The sequence below is a fragment of the Echiichthys vipera genome, assembly GCF_963691815.1.
Source record: "Echiichthys vipera genome assembly, chromosome: 22".
In the NCBI taxonomy this organism is placed as follows: Eukaryota; Metazoa; Chordata; class Actinopteri; order Perciformes; family Trachinidae; genus Echiichthys; species Echiichthys vipera.
Window position 1 is genome coordinate 12,159,561 of NC_139847.1, and position 20,885 is coordinate 12,180,445.

Below are 20,885 nucleotides of genomic sequence, written 5' to 3' on the forward strand. Positions count from 1 at the left end.
CAAAATTAAATTATTTTACAAAATCAAATCCAGTGCAGTTTAACTCATTTTGATTAACAGTCAGAGAAAACACTGAATTGTTTGACTTTGCAAATCTAACATAAATCTGAGGTCTCCGAAAGACAAGGGCAGGGATCAGGTGGGTATAAAAGCTCAAACTCTGCCAAGATGTATGTTCTGAGGTAAATGATGAAGTCAGTCATAAAGTGCATGCCAATGTTATCAGAATCTAATAAATAAGTCATGTCTCCTTGGGAAGTTCTCTGTTGTACAATCAGGCTTTTACCACAAACCAACAGGCTTCGGAAAGGTTGGTGACAAATACAACATTTTTCTATTTTAAATAGTTAAATCATCAACCTTTATGTTTTTGGATTGATGGTAACTGCTTGCCAAATTTGTATTAGTTAGCACAACATTTACTTTGGAATAGTTTATCTTAAATTATTTCTGAAGTACTTTCAAGTGTGTTAAGTTCTCATTTTATAATAAAAAAGGGTCTACTAAATAGAATGTTAGGGTATGTTTTTGTTTTTCGCTTTTGTATGATTTATGTTTTTCATAAAAAAGGTAGGTTATTTATGTTAAAGCTGTCCTTTTTTATCCAATCAACACCTTCCATTCATCATCAGTGTGTACACACTTGTGCTGGACTGCCTTTTGTTTTGTCTTTATTTTTAATGTTTCATTGATTTATGATTTGTTTTTATTTACCCACATAAGTCCTTGTGCTTTTTCCTAATTTTGTGTCATTTTATTTTCCTCTGTTTGGTCAATTCTACCATCATCACTGCGATCAAACCAAAAACTGAAACTCCTTTAAAACAAAAATCCGATTCAATGAATGGCCTGACCAAACAAAAACCCTTCACCTGCACCAAATCCAACTCACCAACCAGAACCCTCGGGCCCACCTGAGGAAATCAAGTGCTATAGCCCCAGCTCAACCAGCATCCTGGTAAGTTGGCGGCCACCCTCAATGGAATTACAAAATGGGATCATAACGCAATACACCATCCAGTATGCTCTGACTGAAGGGGATGATACTACTGCTCATCAAATCCCCAACATCCCTCCGGAGAGCTCTCAGTACCTTTTGGAAAACCTGGAAAAATGGACAGAGTACCGTGTGACGGTCACTGCTCACACAGATGTCGGGGCAGGACCAGAAAGCCTGCCACAGCTCGTCCGCACAGAGGAGGATGGTATGTGTTCGCTAAAACAAAGCTCCAGCTGCAAATCCAGTCTACCCCTCTAACCTACCCAGTCAAATACTAACAACCTTGCCTATTTCTACAATTTTCTTCTTTTCTACCCCCTCTGCCTGCTTCTAATAAAAGTGACTCTCGCCACTCGATACTTTTAGCTCCATTTTGGACTGTGCACTTTTTCAAACAAACTGTGACTCACTTTGCAAAAGCACCTTTTTTGGCTTTTTTTCCCCCTACGCTGCTCAATTTCAACACATGGTATGGCATTTTTCAGCTGCAGGCCTCCAACTTCCAGTCCCAACTGTCTTTTTTGAAATATTATGTTTTTTGAACTGCCGCTATTTTTGTATAATTTACTTTTTTAGGAACTTGGCAAAAGGACAAGTTCTGGACAGTGGGAATAACAAAAAGGTGGAAGAATTTTTTTGAAGGCCATTTTTGTTTATATTTTTTTTTTCTCCCCTCATGTGATAGAATCATTTTTAATTCATTTTTTCCTTGCACCATAGCCAAAATTCTTTTAGTGCTTCAAGCTTTTGAAACACTTGAAGCCCCCCCCTTTGGCTCCACTTTTCTATTTTGGCAAAACACATTTTTATTCCATGTTTTAAAAATCCACTCTACCCATTTTTAATGTTTCAAGATTAGGTCAGTTGTCAGACCTGTTTTTGCTGTTGTTTTTTTCCCCCTTACCATTGTTGAAATATTGATGTCATGCAGTGCTTGTTGCCGTTTGCTGCACTTTTGTGATTTTTTTGTCACTGCAGCATTTTCCGATACGACTTTTGGGCAGGATTTAAAAAGAGGGTGAGGGGGATCTCTATAATTTTGACCTTTTTTCTTCTATCCCATGGTGTTCCTCCAGTTCCTAGTGGGCCACCTCGTAAAGTTGAGGTGGAGGCTGTCAACTCCTCATCAATTAAAGTGATCTGGCGTTCACCGATGCCCACCAAGCAGCACGGTCAGATCCGAGGGTACCAGGTGCACTATGTCAGGATGGTTAATGGGGAGCCCACAGGACAGCCAGTCATCAAGGACATCCTGATTGATGATGCCCAGGTACAACACCCACCTCAGCCAGCCACCTCATCTCTCAGACACACTGTATTGCTTTCTCTCTGACACCTTTACATGCAGTACAGCAAAGTCTTTTCTATTGAGTGGAACAAAGTTCACTTTCATCATGTCATATCAATAGCTGAGCACCATAAAATAGTGGATGGCACTTAATACAATTTGAGAGGTTAGGCACATATTTATCTACACAAGTCTACATATAATTATTGCTACAAATATTTTTTTTCTTACAAACAAATTTATTTGGTGGTTGCAGACAAACTGTGTGTATATTTTTCTCACCAGCGGTTAGTGTCTGAACCTGGCCTTATTTGTTGTCTCTTTTCTCTCCATATTCTTGTATCATAATCAGTGGGAATATGATGATTCAACTGAACATGTGAGTAGTTAAACTTGACAAAAGTCCAATCATGTTTTCCCCTGCTGTTGTCCTCTGCATGAATGGCATGTGTCTTTCGTGCATTAGGATTTCAAGTCCTCAAGATTTTTAAGCAGTCGCTTGAGCGCTATTTCAACTTCTTAAGATATTATGAACTGCAGATGCAATCCTTGACTAACACTAATACTGACCTTAAAGGTTTTAATTCTATTAGTGTTTACTGACTAAACTATTTTGTTACAAACATACTCTTTGCCAAGCTATTTATTTACTAAGGCTTATCTACACAATCCTTTTCCCCTGAAGCATGCCTCGATTTTAGGTATATGCTGAGAGAATGTGTCTGTTGTTACTTTCGTGATGATTATGCTGACATCACACTCCAATTATATCTCTCCACTTGCTTGTATCTGCAAATCAGCCAGTCAGTGTCCTGCAACTAAAGTCCTGCATCTTTACAGGAAATGATCATCACAGAACTGCAGGCTGAGACCACATATTCAGTTACTGTGGGAGCCTATACAACAAAGGGCGATGGTGCACGTAGCAAGCCTAAACTGATCACCACCACTGGCGCAGGTATTGTAACCGTGACTGCTGACAAATCTCCTGTGGTTCTTTTATAATAAACTACATTTTCATATTTGCATTTCTGCCATGTTAAGCTGTAAAACTGCAGCCAATAAGGAATGAAAACACTACGCATATATCAATGTCATCAAGCGTGTAAAGTGTGAATGCAGCTAATTGCTGTCTCATTTAGTGCAATAACTGTTTCTTGCTGGCGTGACATTACAATGCTAAAGGCATTTTCACAGTAATGGAAAATGTAGAAGGATTGAAACAAAGACAAGAAAATAAGGAGACCCAAGTTCAGCTCTTTTACCCAACTTTTTTTGACTGTGCTATACCCCAGTAAAAATACTTAGTTGTACTCACAAAGACACGGATCAGAAAACTGATAATTGATGCCTGTCAACTACAAAGATGATATAATGGAAAACTGGTTCTCCATATTTATAACAAGTTGTCCATTTCTCCATTGGTACTCTGTTAGTTCCTGATAAACCCCGGCTAATGGTCAGTACAACCAACATGGGCACAGCTCTCCTCCAGTGGCATCCCCCAGCATTAACCCATGGTCCCCTGCAAGGCTATCGCCTCCGTTTTGGCCGCAAAGACGTGGATCCGCTGACTGTCATCGAGTTCCCTGAGCGAGAGAACCACTACACTACCAAAGAGATCCATAAGGGAGCCTCATACACTTTCCGCCTTTCTGCACGCAACAAGGTGGGCTTTGGTGAAGAGACAGTCAAGGAAGTCACCACAAATGAGGATGTCCCAAGCGGCTACCCTCAGAGCATTACAGCAGAGGGTGCCACCACCTCCACCATTCAGGTTAGCTGGCAACCTGTTTTGTTGGCAGAGCGAAACGGCCAAATAGTGAAATATGCTCTGCAGTATAAGGACATCAACAGCCCACGCAGTCCCTCAGAACTCTTCATCACTGCCCCGGAATCAACAGTCATCCTGGATGGCCTTAAGGCAGATACCACTTATGATATTAAAATGTGTGCCTTCACCAGCAAGGGCTCTGGTCCCTATAGCCCAAGTGTCCAATTCAGGACACAGCCTTTGGATCAAGGTAGGACCAGTCCCTGAACCTTTTTAGCTCTTTCCTTTTTGAAATCAACCTTACCCTGCGCAGCCCCTTTCCAACCACAGCAGCCTCCTCTGAAAGACTAAAATTGCAGATGTTGACAAAGTATGGAATCAACCACAGAACTTTGGTATTAACGTGATGCCCTACCTTTAGTCTCCCTTATTTAAGAGTGATTTAGGAAACTCACGTGGAGTAAGTATGTATGTCTCTTTGTGTCTCGTCAGTCAAGTAAAGGTCAGTCATTAATTTAAGAGTTGGTGTTGGTAAGAAGGTAAGAGGACAGTGTTGAGTTCAGTGTAGTACTAATTTCTGGTTTTGGAGTGGACATTATCAGGTAAGCACTGGTGTGGGATAATTAGAATAGATAAATTGAAGAAAAAAAAAGGTTTCATCTCTAAATCACCTGCCCCCCCTTTCTTTTAGCAGTGTTTGCAAAAAATTTTCATGTGAGAGCTGCCATGAAGACATCAGTGCTGCTGACCTGGGAAATCCCAGACACCTACAACCCAGCCCAGCCATTCACTGTGAGCACTGCCTGGATAAATCATTTAACATTTTCATATGTATTGAAATTCTCTACACATTACTTTGACACGTAAAACACTTCCGTTGACATCCACAGTCCAAACTTCACTTGAAACATCTACTCATTCACATACAGATCCTTTACGATAATGGGCAGAGCGTGGAGGTGGATGGGAAGCTAACACAGAAGCTAATCACGGGTCTTCAACCTGAGACACAGTACTCCTTCCTTCTGACCAATCGTGGAAACAGTGCTGGAGGTTTGCAGCATCGTGTGTCCACCATGACGGCCCCAGACATTCTCCGCACCAAACCCTACCTGATTGGCAAGACCAACTCAGACGGTATGGTGACTGTGGAGCTGCCATCAGTGCAAACATCTGAGAAAATAAGGTGGGTATAGATGATCACTGAAGGTCATTTCTAATTATGTGCGATTAGGGCTCATTAAGTGTGTTTCCATTAGGGTAAAATGTGGCCGCTCGGAAAGTTTCAGGGCACAACCTCTTAGGGCGCACTCACACTGTCCTTCCGCACCGCGCCCCGAGCTTTAGGGTACTTGTCCCCCCTTCCTCTCCCCCCGCGCCCCAGGCCTGTTTGAACTCACACTGCCTGGGCCTCGCGCAAATGCTTATTGCTGTCCATACGTTATCACGCCGTAACACGTCACACGCATTGATTGACGTCATCGCGATGCGTCGCTTTGTTTACAAATCTTTCCATAGACCTCTGAGTTTTTGTACGTCTTGTCTGACTGTTTTTGAATATTTTCATCTGACCAAATCTGCACTAAACACTCCACCTCCGCATCACACCAACTTGAACCTTTCGCCGCCATTGTTGTTGTTGTTGAATGTCCGCGCATGGTCCGTCCTTCCAAATGGAAACACACCTTAAGCCCAAGTTCGCTCGCACTTTGTCAGTCAAATCAAAACACATTTTCTTTCTTTTTTTTTTCTTAGTTGCTGTGTCACTGTACACAGAGTAAAGCAGGTTAACAGCATTTTTACTTGTAATTGTAACTTAACTACTGTAACTAATTAACTAACTAACTATGTATCAAGCATAATAGGATTTGACTGTATAAAATAGCACTATTGTCGAATATGTGAAGGCATCGCTATGCTACTGTGAAACATTCCCTGCCCATTGTTAATATCCATATTACCAAAAATGTCTTACTGATGCATAATAATGAATAGAAATAAACAAGATTACTTAAAAGCTGAATTGTAATGGGTAATTCTTTCAAAACAGAGTAATTTATAGTAATCCCTACATATCTGTGTAATATCCACTTCACCTCAGTCATTACACACTGAAGCAGCCCAACTCATTTAAGCATACTCCTCTAAGCCCTGTAAAGTCTCTTAACAAAGCCTAGGGTTGTCAGAAGGCCAATAAGCACATCAGATTGCAGACTGATGCTTCAGACCTATCTTTGGTTTTCTGATCTTGCTGGATGCACTTGGCCCACTGTCTCCCATGCCAGAGCTTAAGCTAATTACATTCCCATTAGCCTGCCACACTGCCTTCCTGGCTAACACAAGCTAGTGCAGTGCCCAACCAGGAAGCCCAGAAAACCCTGGCAGAGGCTGTTATCTCTCCTGCCACCCTGATGAAGGGATGAAAATCCCTTTAATTCTGTCTCTTTTCTGTATTTGCAGAGGTCTCCTAATTAGCCTATGGGGGGCTCAGTGAGGTGTAACCATATTGCCGGAGTTCTCTGAACATGCTTAAATTAAATCAAAAACATGGAGGAAAATGCCCCCTATTAAGTGATAACAAAATTGTTAATGGCATGATTATGCATCGTTTTTCATCAGTTTCCCTACCCTATTTGACACAGGTCGACATGGAGGACACTGGGCATTGCTGTATTTGTTCTTTTTGTCATACAGGGTTTTATCTGTTCAGGAAACAGTATCCATTGCCACGCAAATAGAGTTGGTGAAATGTGGCAGTGATCTTTGACCTTGCCTAGATTAATAATATACTGTACTTTACATTGTATCTTTCAGGGGATATTACATTGTGGTAGTGCCCCTAAAGAAGCAGCGCACTGGCAAGTTTTTCAAACCCTGGGATAATCCTGATGAGATGAATTTGGAGGAGGTACGTTTAAAGAATGAGCTGGTTATCATGACTCAGGTCACCAGGAAAGAAAAGTAAATGTATAAAATAAAATGCTAGTTACTTTTTTCTATTATTCGGTTATGAACACAGCTTCTTGATAGGACCTACATTACTGTGTGCACATACCTGCATATTTCTTTACCCAAAACTGGAAAAAAAAGTTGAGGCCTTTAAGAGGGCGGGGGGAACAGGAGATGAGTCTCGCTGATTGACGCAAATAGCTGCAGAGAGCACTGTTCATATGGAAATGAGAACATGAAGTAGCCATCAAGTGCACTGCAAACTCAACCCCCATCCCCACCTCCTCCTCCTCCTCCTCCTCTTTGTGTCTGTGGTAATTACCTGAAGAGCTGCATCAGGCCTTCATGTCTCTTCTGATTCCAGGCAAAGCTAGGCTACTGAAAATGCACAATTCACCTGACAATTTTATACTCAGTCATTTGAGAATTTCCATGAACTGTGCATTGCAGGTGATTAAATGCGCAAGCAAATGAAAGATTAATCGCTCTGTATTGTAAGCTGTGATTACATTTTAGGTATTTAATGCAGTGTCAAACCTCGAAAGCTAACAGTTCTACACATTCAGTGCAGCACATACTGCAGTCTCTCCTAGAAATGTGTACAAATGGACAATTCTCAAAAGTTATTCCCCTTCAGGTTACAAACAATTGAAATTCTGTTGAAGCGTTCTTATTTGTGAATCAAATCCTCTGGCAAATTACAAGTTATTTTATTTTTTAAAATATGTAATTCTATTGTACAAACATTACAATAGATCACATATCTAGGGGGCTAAAAGAAAAGGGTAAAAAAAACACCATGTCTCATCTGGCATTGACTTTACAGCTCATGCCTACAGGCCCATGTCTGTAGCCTTGACCGATTGCCCAAAAGTCGCCCCTCTGTCAGAATTTATTTGTTTGTCAATATTGGCACTCACCTTTTCACAACTTTTCCCAAGGGCAGCTAGATTTAGCCGTGTTGACAGGAGAGATGATTGAAGACATTATCGGGCAGCACCAACAGCCCGGCAGCCAAAACAGAGCACACACAGCAACGCACACTCTAATGTGAATGACAGGCGCACACACACACACACACACATACACACACAAGCAAATCAGAGATATGAAATCAGACGCCCAAACAACTACCCAGGCTTCATTAGCATAATTATGATCCACACTTTGTACTGGAAGTTTAAAGTCAGATGAACATTGTAATAGGATGCATTACTTTCAGCCTATTAGAATGACGCCTATAGTAGTTTAAGGGGGAAACAGTGGTATTTTTTCACTGATACGAATTACATATATTTATACCTCCCTTGTGTTTTTGTAAGCTGCTGGAAACTCAATTTCCTTGCAGGAGTCATCCCAAAGGGATCAATAAAGAGAAGTCTAAGTCTATGTCTACAGTGGAGACTATGAATGTTGGAGAAAAAAAATTGGGTAATTCATGCCAATAACATGATTGTGTTTACATTTTGAAGATACGTTTTAATATAGTTGGCAAAACATAGTTTGAAGCCATTAGTTGATACATAATGCAATTCATCTTTGCTTTGCATATCTTTCATTCATATTTATGATAAAAATGAATTGGAAAATAAATGTTAATCAAGACCAGTGAAAATTAATTCAGTCTCCTTTTTACTGTTTGAAGCTGCTGGATAATACTCAACTGTTTTGTATGCTGGAAATCCCCACAATCTTTTAATCTAATCACAATCTTTTGTAGTCACAAAAACAGATGAAATCAGTCATTGATCTTTTCTGTAATGTTCTGCCTATTGCAATCAGACATTTTCAGCTTAGCAATCAGACAGAAATCGAGGCAGATTTGATGTATTTTCTTATGTGCTGAAATGTGTCCCCATGTGTTATCAACTGTCTGCCTCTGACTCCTCACTGTAGCTGCTGAAGGAGATAAACCAAACTAGCAGAGGCCTTCGGTTACAGAGGCAGGCAGAACCCAAAGCCTATATCGCTGCATACTTCAAAGTCCTGCCCAGCGACTTCACCCTGGGAGATGGCAAGACCTACAGGGGCTTTGAAAACAAGCAACTCCAGAATGGGCAGGAGTACATCTTCTTTGTGCTCGCTGTTTTAGAGATGTCTGAAAACGTAAGTCTGCTCTCTAAAAGACTTATTATTAGTTACTATTAGTTTTATCTCCATTATATCCATGTGTGTCTCATATTATTCAGTACTTGAGTTCAGCTTCAGACATGATCTTGTTCGCCTCTGGGATATCCTGTGCTACTGATCTCATCGTCTTTGTGCTAGAAACTATACATGTTAATTGACCAAGAGGTTTAAATCCACTGCATCTTGGCAGAGGGTCGAAGTTTTTCTGGTGAGATGTGTTACTCTGAGCCTTGGTGCGGCTTTGACTTAAAAACTTAAAGCTGCAGTTGGCCCAAGAAGCTGACCCTTGCTGCTTTGGGGAGAGAAACCCCCTAAGACCTTAGCTGATCGCAAGAATACCTCGATAACAGAGCTCCTCTTTAATTGCGTCCTACGTAAGGCCCACCTTATCTCCCCTGCTGCAGCTAGTGTGTATGTGTCTGTCTGGACTGAAGACCTGAAAGCCGCATGATTAGGCAGCCGCAGGCGTGATGATGGATCTGATGAGCTGCAGGTTCTATAGTGCTGCCTCGCACTCTCTCTGCTAACCCTGAGTTCAGGTAGAGCAAAATGATAATGGCAAACAGAGGGAAATCTCTAATTTGCTCACTGAAGCATATATTTTCATCCCACAAGACCTTTTTTTCCCCTATCTCCTCATAGAATGTGAAATAGTTCAATCAAGGCTCGTTTATAGGAGTGATATTAAAGATAATTTTGATTGGTCAAACTGCAGTTTAGCAGAAATTGCATGGCAAAACTTTGAATTGCCTTTTAATTTATATTGTTGGTCATGCTGTCTTTGTCAGAGTCTTGTTAGATATGCTCAGTAGTAAGAGTAAATTAATTGCAGTCTTGGGCTAGTGCTTTGAATATATTGAGCTCAAATTAGTCTGGATTCACTGTATCTCTCCATAATTAGTTATGGATGTTGATGTAAAATTGGCGAGAAAATATCTTTCAAAATCAGAAATTATAGATAATATTATGGATTAAGGAGAAGGATTAGGTTGAGTACACAGATGCAGCATATGGGTGGTTGGAACATATAATATTGATCAGTGATTTGCTTTTCCCTTGCTCAGATCATGTACGCCACTAGCCCCTACTCTGACCCAGTTGTGTCGGCCGACATTGACCCCCAGCCGATCATCGATGAAGAGGAAGGCCTCATCTGGGTGGTGGGCCCTGTGCTAGCTGTTGTCTTCATCATATGCATCGTCATTGCTATTCTTCTCTACAAAAGGTGAGGCTATTAAATTATTCTTTGCATACAGGATTATAAAAACAAAAAAAATATTTTCCCAATATGTGAACAGGAATCCACCCCAGATGGGACAACTACATTCACATAAATACATACAGCACACATTGATATATGTGCAATGCATAGTCATGGCTATCCACTCAATATTGATGTGTGTGTGCGTATTGGTATGTACAACCATTAAATATTTAACATTCATGACACAAATACTACCGCACACAAATCCTCACTTTGGAATACAAACGCTACATGCAAGATCATAACTTAGAGCCTGAGGCATATTGATCTTCAGACTACCCATGACCCTAGCTCAGTAGCACACACATTTTAAAACTCAGATGAGAAAATCCAAGCATACAGCACCTCAAACTGATGCAGCATCAAATGCTTTGACTGAAAGTTAATCAGACACATCCGTCTACCCCCTGCACACACAAACACATGTAAAACTGTGGAAATCACTTGCTGTAGTGCACTTTCACACCAAATCAAAACAGCTTTTTCTGTCTGAAACACCCTAGTGGTAGCAAGACCTCGTGCTGTCACTGTATATCAGTCAAGCGTAGGAGGGGAGAGCTTTGACTATCTGCTGCATTCCACTGTGTGTGTGCAGCTCAAGAGAGGCCCTGGAGCCTGGGCAAGCAAGCCAACCCCTCCCCCCTTTACTACTACCCTTTCCACAAGGGAGACAAGCTCTAGATCCCGACTCTGACCTTATGATGCCCTCCTGCTTTGCCAGGATACACACATCTCAAATGCATGCGTCCACACAGTTTTATTTTTTTCTCGTCCTTCACTTTCTTGTCTCTTCAACCTTTCACATAAGGCAAATTTCCTGCTGTTCATTCAATTGAATGTCCAGTCCTAAGCAGAATTTCACAGCAGTATTCAATAAGTAATTTTGGAGGTAAGATTATTAAGTGAGGAGTCAGCACAGTATAATCACTAATACTGAAGACAAAAATACATCAATAGTACTGTATTGAAAATGGTTTGTGCATACAGCTTCTTTCTCTTTCACCTCATTTCCCTTGGATTGCATTTTTAACAAGTTTTGGTTTGATAATACAAGGGGGAATTTAAAGTGAACAAAGATTATGTGCGCAAGGGGCTTTACAGGGAGTTGCCAATTGTGGCAGGTAGAGTTACACATCGATTACCAAGACAGTGTCACAGCGTAAGGAACATTTAGTACATAACCAGGAGATATTTCTCTTGTCAAGATCAATTTTTATGTGACAGAACGTTCCTCTTGTGCATAACAAAGGGCAAAAACCATGTCATGTTGAGCTCTGGGAAAGGACATGGGAATAACAATGTGCAGCGTTTTCAGGGAGAAACATAAATCAGAGTCAACTGTGCACCTACAAGTAGAATAATTGAAGTCAAGTCATGTCCGCTACAAAACCATCGTTTTTAGCATGCATTTTATTGTGGTATATGCTTAATAAATACAAATTAATTCAAAATTATGATCTCACATGTTCAAATTTATAATACCGCATACATCAATTTTGTATATCCATTTTTTTTTTACTTCAATAAATGCAACAGTCAGTGGAAGGATCATTTGCAGGAAAACAAAAGACACAGCAATTAGGAGTCAAGAGATGACTTTTTATGCTTAAACAATAAGCAATCAGCTGGAACTGCTTGAAATAGCAAAGATATAATATACAAATCTTGGATGCACCTGGGAAACTGTAGTACTTTAAACAAAGAGCCCCAAGGCTGCGTAATTGAGCATAATCTCTGAAGTGAAGCATCGCTAATCTTGTGCACAAAGGAAAAATGGAGATATGATTGGTGTCTTTTGTCTCTTATAAAGTCAGTCATTCACCTATTCTAAAGAAACATATCTGGAATTCTCCATTATATAAAGCCAAAGGTCTTACCACCTAATGTGTCAATATTTCTTTTCTTGCTGACCAATGGAGCAGCAAACCGGACAGGTAAGAGAGAGGTGGAGAAAAACTAACTCCCTTTAAAACCCTTTTCTCCCTCAACTGTACATATGTGAACACATAGAAATTAGGTTGCCCACTGGAGTTGATGTCATTCATAAAATCATGCTATTTGCTTCCTAACATGAACATACAGTATGTTAAACATAGTCTTAGCAATGAAACATTATTTATATGACAGCTGTCAGCAGGCACACATGTTTTTACTTTTTCATAATAATACACATTGCATTATCAAAATATACACCATTTTACCTTTACATTCTAAGTGTATAAACATGTGATCCATGCAAAGCATCCTCACATCTAAATGACAGATAGGGGTCAATTGTCAATGACACCCAAACATACCCGTTCTATTTAACATTGTGAAACGGTTGCATGGAGGCAGTTTTAAACACACGACAGTTGTGGCAGTTTTAAACATGTGATCGTTCTATTTAACGTTGCCAAACAATGGCAGTTTCAAAAGCATTGTGAAAAGGAACTGCTTTAGTTTAGGAAACAACCTACTTGTCATGGATTATCTTCAAAAGTTTTTACATAAGTTTACCCTTGACTTTTTTGGTTTTACAAAGAACATGAACAAAGTCCTTTGTTTGTTTGACTCATACACCACCCCGACCTTCAGGGCTCCTATACTTCATCATCTTACGGTGTACTCCCCCATAAAAACAAATGGGTCGTTATAAGTTGCTAACAAAATTGATCTAATAAAAGAGCTTGATGTTAAAAAATATAAAAAAGAGACTCATAATAAATATGAATCTTGCATTCAAAATAGTGAAAAATGAACCTAAAATAAAAAGTGTCAAACTTCAAACATATTAGAATCAAGTACAATAGCCCTGCAGCAAATGATACCTTTTTATGTTCTTTTGTGTGTGAAGCTTTTTTGTTTGTCTTGTTTCTTTAAAATTCACCAACAGCACCAGGTTACAATATTATGCAATCTTAACACCACCCCTAACTACAAGTTCAAAATTACTATAAAGTTGGCTTGACAACCTTTTTGACACTATCATTAAAAAGTGAACATTAGGCTTTACTAAAGATTACATTTAGCAGTTACGGGCCATGGTATTGGATTGCATTATGCTGTTAAGTGATGATGTTATTTAGTCCACCCCCTGTAGCCTTTTATACTGTAAGAATGCAGTCATGTCACCTCCTTAATTACATATTAGTCTGCAGTATTTACAGTACTAGAACACAAGGCAAGCTTTGAGGTTACACAGTTGGAGTTCTGAACACCAAAAAGAAAAAAACATACAATTTGCTGTTTGTTCTGCAGAAAAAGAGCAGAATCTGAAGCTAGAAAAGGCAGTCTCCCCAACAGCAAGGAAATGCCACTGCATCATCCCACTGACCCTGTTGAGCTTCGACGCCTCAACTTCCAAACGCCTGGTACGTATGCTAAATGTGACATCTGTCTCATTCACTCTGAATTTACAACTGAATGTGCATTGTGGAAAGTGATGCCAATGCTACTGAATAATGTATATTCACAATTAGCTTTAAATACAGTCTTCATTTGCAATCACTGCTGACATTGAAACCATCATCTTTGCAGTGATAGAGTTAAGGCTCTACATACTCTAAGTGAGCAATGTGCAGATAGACAGTGGACAGGTGCTTAGAGAAGGCACAGAGGGTCAAAACTGCGTGTCTCCTCCCCGGAGACATCTCTCAGTGGAAAATGAAGAGGCAGAAATGCAAACTTGACAGTTTCATGGCAGCTGTCATCTTCCTCTGCACCTGGGTTATCCAGGTCATCAAGACTTGTCATGCTTACTCAGACTAGTGCAGTCCTGCTAATCTGGTATCCTGCAGCCAGGAGACGCAACATTGTGGATGGTGAGGGGAATACAAAATCTTTTATGGCTCTGTCTTCCATTTTGTATGTGCGTCATGGATAGCAAAATAAAGTGCTGGCATCTGTAAACACTATTGTTTACTCGCTATGACCTTTACTGCTGAGGTGAGTGGTGGTCAGTGGTCATGCCTTGACTCCAGTCCTGTGTGGCCTTTTTTCTCACCTTGGGAAACGATGGGAGTCACAGTCCATTTATCACCTGGAAATGAGGTATGCTTCTTTGCCCCTGTCCTGACTGAGAAAGACACACTAAACTGCCATTTGAGTTCCTCTGGCACCACTGCTTTGGGGACAGGTGTTCAGAGACTGCCAATAATGTCGTAATATCAAAGCCATATTTTTCAGGTCAGCTAGTATGAGAGGAGGATGAATTATCCCTGCAGGCTCATTTTTTAAAAAAGATTTTGCATATTTATGAAAGCTCTTCAATGATGTTAGGACCATTACTGGCTGTTACATCCTGGCAGAGGGGTATTTTTCCTTTTGGCTCAGAGTGATCTCAACCATCCTCCCACTATTTCACTTGGCTCTCAAGCCATCATTTTTTCCCCCAACAGCCTTTCTGAGAGCTGTTATCGCTGCTCAAAAAGGACCAAACATATTTTTCCTACCACGTGACCACTTTCCCTCAAGTCCTGAAGCGCTTCTACATTAGACCACCTCTCTCCTCTACTCTCTCCACCCTTTCTTCCCCCTCTTTACCCCTCAATGGACATTTTCATCTTAAGGATGCTTGATGTTTGAGCGACAGCATGTTGGAAATGGTACTTCCATTGTCCCCCAGTGGTGGAAATGGATTTTGAGTAGCAGGCTGCAATAGAAACACCCTTTGCCATCTTTCAGAGAGACATTAGAGTGGGTGGGAAAATGAGGCACAGCTTCCATTAGCTAATACCCACTTTTGGCAGCAACCAAAATGAAACATCAGTTCAATGGAGATAGAGACTGTCATGTGTCAAAATGAATTCTCAAGTCGCACATCTTTGGCCATAGGCTGGATTGCGACAGCATGTACAACAAGGTTTGCATTAGTGTTGTTCAAACCCTACATTTGATTGTATCCCTACATCTGAGCTCATACATGTGCTGATGACGCACCTCAACTACCATGTACTGTATATTCAACAATGTCAGCTCTACATTGGCAATGTCAAGTGAACTTCACTGCAGAGTATGCATGTCATGTATCACCATGTCAGCATCATCAGGTTAAAATGAATGTCAAATAATATCCTATGGTTGCTCGACTTTGATTTATGCTGCTAGGATTTTTGTTCCCTGTACGGTTTCTTATTTCCATGAAACATGCATGGTGGCATAGCCAAGCTTCTAGCATGTATTTGTATGTTACTAATGAATGTACCATTTAGAATACACATAATCATCCAACTACTTTTTGTCACATTTCAGTTTCTATCTTATGTTTGTTAATAAAACAGTCACTACATTGCTAATGGCATCTGCAATGTATTTAATTAAACCGCCGTTTCCTCCACAGGTTCAGGTTCGCCCAGTCACCCAAGTAACCTCCATTTGTCAAGTTAGTTGGTCTCGATTATGCATTTGACATGATTTTTTTTTTTAGATTTAATTCTTCTTTTCCTGCCTAGTCTTGTATTACCATCCCCATCTAATCAATCTGATGTTAATGTTATGTCATCACAGGAGATGGAGTTTGAAATGACAGGCTGAAAACATGTCATCACTCAAAGCAGACACCATCATCTGGCCTAACATTTTGAATGTTTTCTGTCTGTTTTTTCTTTTCTTTGTTTGTGTCTTTCTGTCATGCTAACTATCCACCGCAGCTTTCTGTGTCAATAACGTTTTTCCTCTCTCACTAGGGAGAGTCCCAGTGGGGCAAGTTTGCTCGATGACTTCTCATTGGCTTCTGTGTCCATATTCTCTTTATGAGCATGGCCACTGCTTTGAGTGAACGAACTAGCCTAACAAGATCCACTCTTCCATTCCCTCTGTTAAACACACATGCTGCTTCTCTAATGATCACTGTTGGCTTGTGCTTGGGTGACGTCCTTTCACAAGACTGGTGACTGACCTTTAGTCTATCTGATTGACAGGCATGGCTAGCCACCCTCCAATCCCAATTATGGACCTGGCAGATCATCAGGAGCGCCTGAAAGCCAACGATAACCTCAAGTTTTCACAAGAATATGAGGTTAGTGTCAGCAGAGCCCCAATGTTGATTTAGCAATTGAACAAAATGTTACTGCAAGAGTGTTGTAGCATAAAGGCAACAATACATAATACTGTCTAGCATAACTATATCGGAGCATGTCCCAGGTGCTCACATAAACTATGATTTCAAATTACCCTCACTTACCCAAGTGTGGTGGGTAGAAACAGTCCGCCCACACATTTAGTGATATTTTCCTGAAAACCTCAATCCTATCATTGAATACTCATGCTATGCCATCCACAAAGCAGTTCAATCATGTCAATAATTGGTAGATGAATGCCTAATAGGGGAGTTAGGAACTACTTTCATGAGAAATACATTCACCAGAGAGTGTGTCTTTTTCACAGCAGGCATTTTGACATGGCTTGGATGTTGTTAATAGCACACGATTTTCCTGCTATGGCAATTCGTATTATCTGCTGTGAGAAAGGCCTGTATCACTGAACAGAGTAAAAATTAGACAGCGACAACATACCAACAACCCCCAAAAAAAACTAAACAAAAAAAAAGCAGACAACATATCTTAATTACATAATTTTTACTATTTAAAAAGGTGAATTCAGTGCTTCTCAGTTAATATTTGATGTGTATATACTGTATATATATTTGAATACTCAATTGTAATTGGTCAATTTCTGCATTCTAGTCTTATTTCTGAATACTAGACCACTGCAATGAAAAACAGACTGTTGCTATAGACTCTTGGGTGTTTAACTAATTCAAATAATAGCATAACTAATAGCTCTCTATAGGAATGATGAATGATGGAGCAAACAAAATACTGTACATACTGTACAGGATACCATATATATAAAGGGTATTTAGTGGTGTTTATCCATGAGAAACCTAACACTTTCCTGCTATGCTGATGGGAGTGACTAATGCACTAGTAGACTCTGGACATTTCAAAGGCTACAGATTTCTGACATGTAAATGTTAATTATATCTACGCTTGAGCTGAAGTCTCACTCGGAATGTATGGCCACTTTCAGAATAAAAATGCATTAAGGAACAAAGGTGATGTCTATTTTTATATATATCATATGATTAGAACTTCAAATGCAAAAGCCCTAAAAATGCCCTCAAAACCCAGTGGGCTGTAGCCAGACAATGTAAGTGTTTCCCTCATATTCTTTTTGAATTGAAGATAAACTCACAGAGCCTGAAAAACTGTGCGAACAAGAGGTCCTTTCAGGGGCATTTTGTGAGATAGGAATAGTCACACTTTCTCTGCCCATTTCTCTCTGCGGGGCCTGCAATGGCTCCAAAATCTATGAGGTCACCATATGGGTGGCTGCCAAGCTGCCCAATCATTCCTGCAGCTTAAGTACATTGAATTCCAATTTCATAGTGCTTATTCGAGAGCAGTGGAAAGCAATTTTGAAAGCACAATGAAATAAAGATTTTTATTATGAGCAATGTTGCAGCCTACTGTTTCAACATATTTTGATAAAATATCAGGCTTAGCCAATGGTTTATCCCCAGTGTATTGCTGTTTTAAATTATTTCTACTGATAAAGAACTCAATGCACAACTGTATTATTGTATTCACATTGAGCTCATATGGTCTTAAATACTGTACATCTTTGCTTCATGGTCATAGTAGTATTATAAAGTTTGCTATCATTAAGAATTAATAATTGAGCTTACGCATTTATTGCTCCCATAAATTACCAAAACAAAGTCATTAAAGGATTATAATATTCAGATCCATCTATATTATAAGCAAGGTCAATGTATTAATGTGGCTACTATTTTAGCTTGGGCTTGTATTTTTATGAGATTAACGCATAAAAGCAGACTGTCGCCATTAAGAACACAAGCACAATATTTTCCCTGCAACGTGAAATAGAATGCAATCTTTCATGTCTTTGTATTTTCCCTTTGTGATATTACATTTTAGAGCTCATTTATCGGTGATGAGGGAGCTTTATCAATCTCTGCTTTACAAAGCTAAAGCAGGACTGCAAATTCTGTTGTACTAGTCTCAAGTGTGGTATTCTAGAATGTGCCGTAAAATCCAACTAATAAAAAAAGGGACAGCCGATGGAACACAAGTGTTTCCTTTGTGACCGATTCATAATGTTTTTTTTGTTTTGTTTTTTTGTAAATCTAATCATTTATATGTAGCCATTAAAAAGTCTTCACATATTTCTTAAAAGTAAACTATCCACTTCAAGTTGACTTCAAGTCAAACTTCCATCCAAGAAATGCTCTCTTCTACTTTTAATTTAATCTTTGCAGATCAAAAGTGTTAACAGAGATTCTAGTGTCTGTGATTTTCTACAAGTTACTGACAGGCCAGAATAGATTTGACTTAAATTAACTGAGAAGAATAAAAGTCCGGGTTAGACTAATCATTAGCTAAATCAGCCTTCTATCCGAGAACAATCATTTCCTTTGGAGTCAATAACCTCCAGTACTTTTATATCTTTGTCCCGACTTCATTTCTGTTGTGTGAAGAAAGAGGACACCCATTGGTATTGTAGTATGCTAGCGTATAAAATATTTGACCTTAAATATAGTTATTGTAATGTGAATGACATGATTACATTAGTGCAAAGTGTTCTTTTAAAACAGACAGCTATTTGCTGTTGTACAGCACCAAACTTAAAGATACAGCATGTTGAACTAGGGATGCTTGCACAGGCGTGCTAATTTTCTTGTGTGTATTCGTCCTCTTCACTTCAATGGTCACAAATATTCTTAAATATTGTTTGACCTTAAGGGGAAATCATGCAAGACAAACTCTTTCCTCGCATGCCGAGAGCTAGAGAAGAAGCAATATTTAATAAATCGTTTACAACCTCTCCTGCATCACTATTTTGCACACATGAGGAGCTCTAACAGCAGCACTAAACATCACTATGACGTACTGTATGACATTTACACAAAATGAATATTTTCAGCCAAATATGTCATAATTGTAGAGACATGCAAAAATGGACTGTGGGATAAAAAGGACACATCGGAGACAAGAATGACATCATCAGAGCTTACACTTCAATAAACTGCCTAATAGCATTGGCGAAACAAGGGCCTTGTAACCATATAAAGACATGAGAGGCTAAGTATTGCCTTAAGTTTCAAGCACACTCTTGCAGAGATTTCAAAATTATAACATAGACATTTCATTTTGAATTGATCTGCGGTTAAACGGATATTTCAATAGGCTTTCTGATATTGATCTTACACAAACATCTCTTGGGCAACTGGCATAGAGTTCGATTCAATTGTTAAATGTTTAGATTATATAAGCTATAGTATTCCATTGTTATGACAAATCTTCTTCTACTTCACAGTCTATTGACCCTGGTCAGCAGTTCACATGGGAGCACTCTAACCTGGAGGTCAACAAACCAAAGAACAGATATGCCAACGTGATTGCCTACGACCACTCCAGAGTCTTGCTCTCTGCTATTGACGGTATGCTGCCCGCCAACATTTTCACTTCCCAACCGCTGTATTGATTCTACAGAAAGCCAGTACGGCTGTATTTTTTAGACCTCAGGAGTGAAACCACACTGTTCTTTTAAATCATATTCCTACACAAGCACATCAGACTACGTATTTCTTTTCAAGCCTCAGGTACTTTTGCAAAGAAAGAGATGGCTTTAGAAACTGACCATTTTCACTTAAAATGTTTAGGCAAACATTTAAGTCGGATAAATAATTACCTAATGAGAGATGCATAGTATGTCACTTACATTTTGTATAATGCCATTGCCTGTTTCTTGATTAATTTATACATTAAAACCAGAACAGGGAGTGCACTGGAACAGAATTAGACAGGTTAAAATATTATAATTAGCAATACATTACTTGTTTGTAGGCATGTGTTTGTTCATAAAACAGACATGAATATGTTTGCCATTTAGCTCCCTGGTTGAAATGATAAGATAGAGATAAATATTACATTGGTTAGAGTCACACAATCAACAAAGCATCACTAGTACTATTATATGGACAGGACTCACTCAAGATGCAATTGCACAATTTAATTTGAGCCCATCACAAACCTGACTTGAACCAGTCCAGTAAGTCTTTGGCACATTCGAAAAAACGTCCAGCTTCTAAGGAATGAAAGGCTATTTTGAAATGGCTAGTTAAGTGCTGGCACTTTCACCAGTTTATTGGACTTAACACAACTGCACACACGCACAGCTATTAATTAACCATTTCCATTGAGCTGCTCCCATGGAGGGCGAAGGAAAATAAACAAAGAAGCAAGTGGCTATTGTGACAAAAACAGATAGATAAAGACTCAAAGAGCCCTTTTTGCAGTCTCTCGGAAAACACACAGCTTGAGTGTTGATGGAACTCCATTAGCCGGGCGTATAAACACATCTGCACAACCATATTGGAGCCTTTATGCTGTAGCAAGTGAGGAGTTCTCAGCCAGGGGGACATGAGGGACTTCCTATTTTCCTTCTGAAGCTTAAAGCCTTTTGGCAAGCAATG

At 39.6% G+C, this 20,885-nt stretch overlaps 1 protein-coding gene across 5 annotated transcripts in view; it reads left to right on the forward strand.

The window, feature by feature from the left end:
• The window catches only part of LOC310964116 (receptor-type tyrosine-protein phosphatase delta), a 145,537-nt gene that overhangs the window by 106,092 nt on the left and 18,560 nt on the right, over positions 1–20,885 (forward strand). For 2 of the 5 annotated variants that reach the window (XM_083937118.1, XM_083937122.1), the window contains 14 exons: positions 900–1,205; positions 2,077–2,270; positions 2,641–2,667; positions 3,129–3,246; positions 3,725–4,312; positions 4,754–4,854; positions 4,992–5,248; positions 6,877–6,970; positions 8,908–9,117; positions 10,206–10,366; positions 13,646–13,758; positions 15,726–15,767; positions 16,306–16,403; positions 19,727–19,850. In XM_083937118.1, coding sequence (XP_083793244.1) covers positions 900–1,205; positions 2,077–2,270; positions 2,641–2,667; positions 3,129–3,246; positions 3,725–4,312; positions 4,754–4,854; positions 4,992–5,248; positions 6,877–6,970; positions 8,908–9,117; positions 10,206–10,366; positions 13,646–13,758; positions 15,726–15,767; positions 16,306–16,403; positions 19,727–19,850 — 2,433 coding nt within the window. The remainder of the gene's footprint in view (positions 1–899; positions 1,206–2,076; positions 2,271–2,640; positions 2,668–3,128; positions 3,247–3,724; positions 4,313–4,753; positions 4,855–4,991; positions 5,249–6,876; positions 6,971–8,907; positions 9,118–10,205; positions 10,367–13,645; positions 13,759–15,725; positions 15,768–16,305; positions 16,404–19,726; positions 19,851–20,885) is intronic. The other 3 variants (XM_083937119.1, XM_083937120.1, XM_083937121.1) reach the window with 3 other exon arrangements.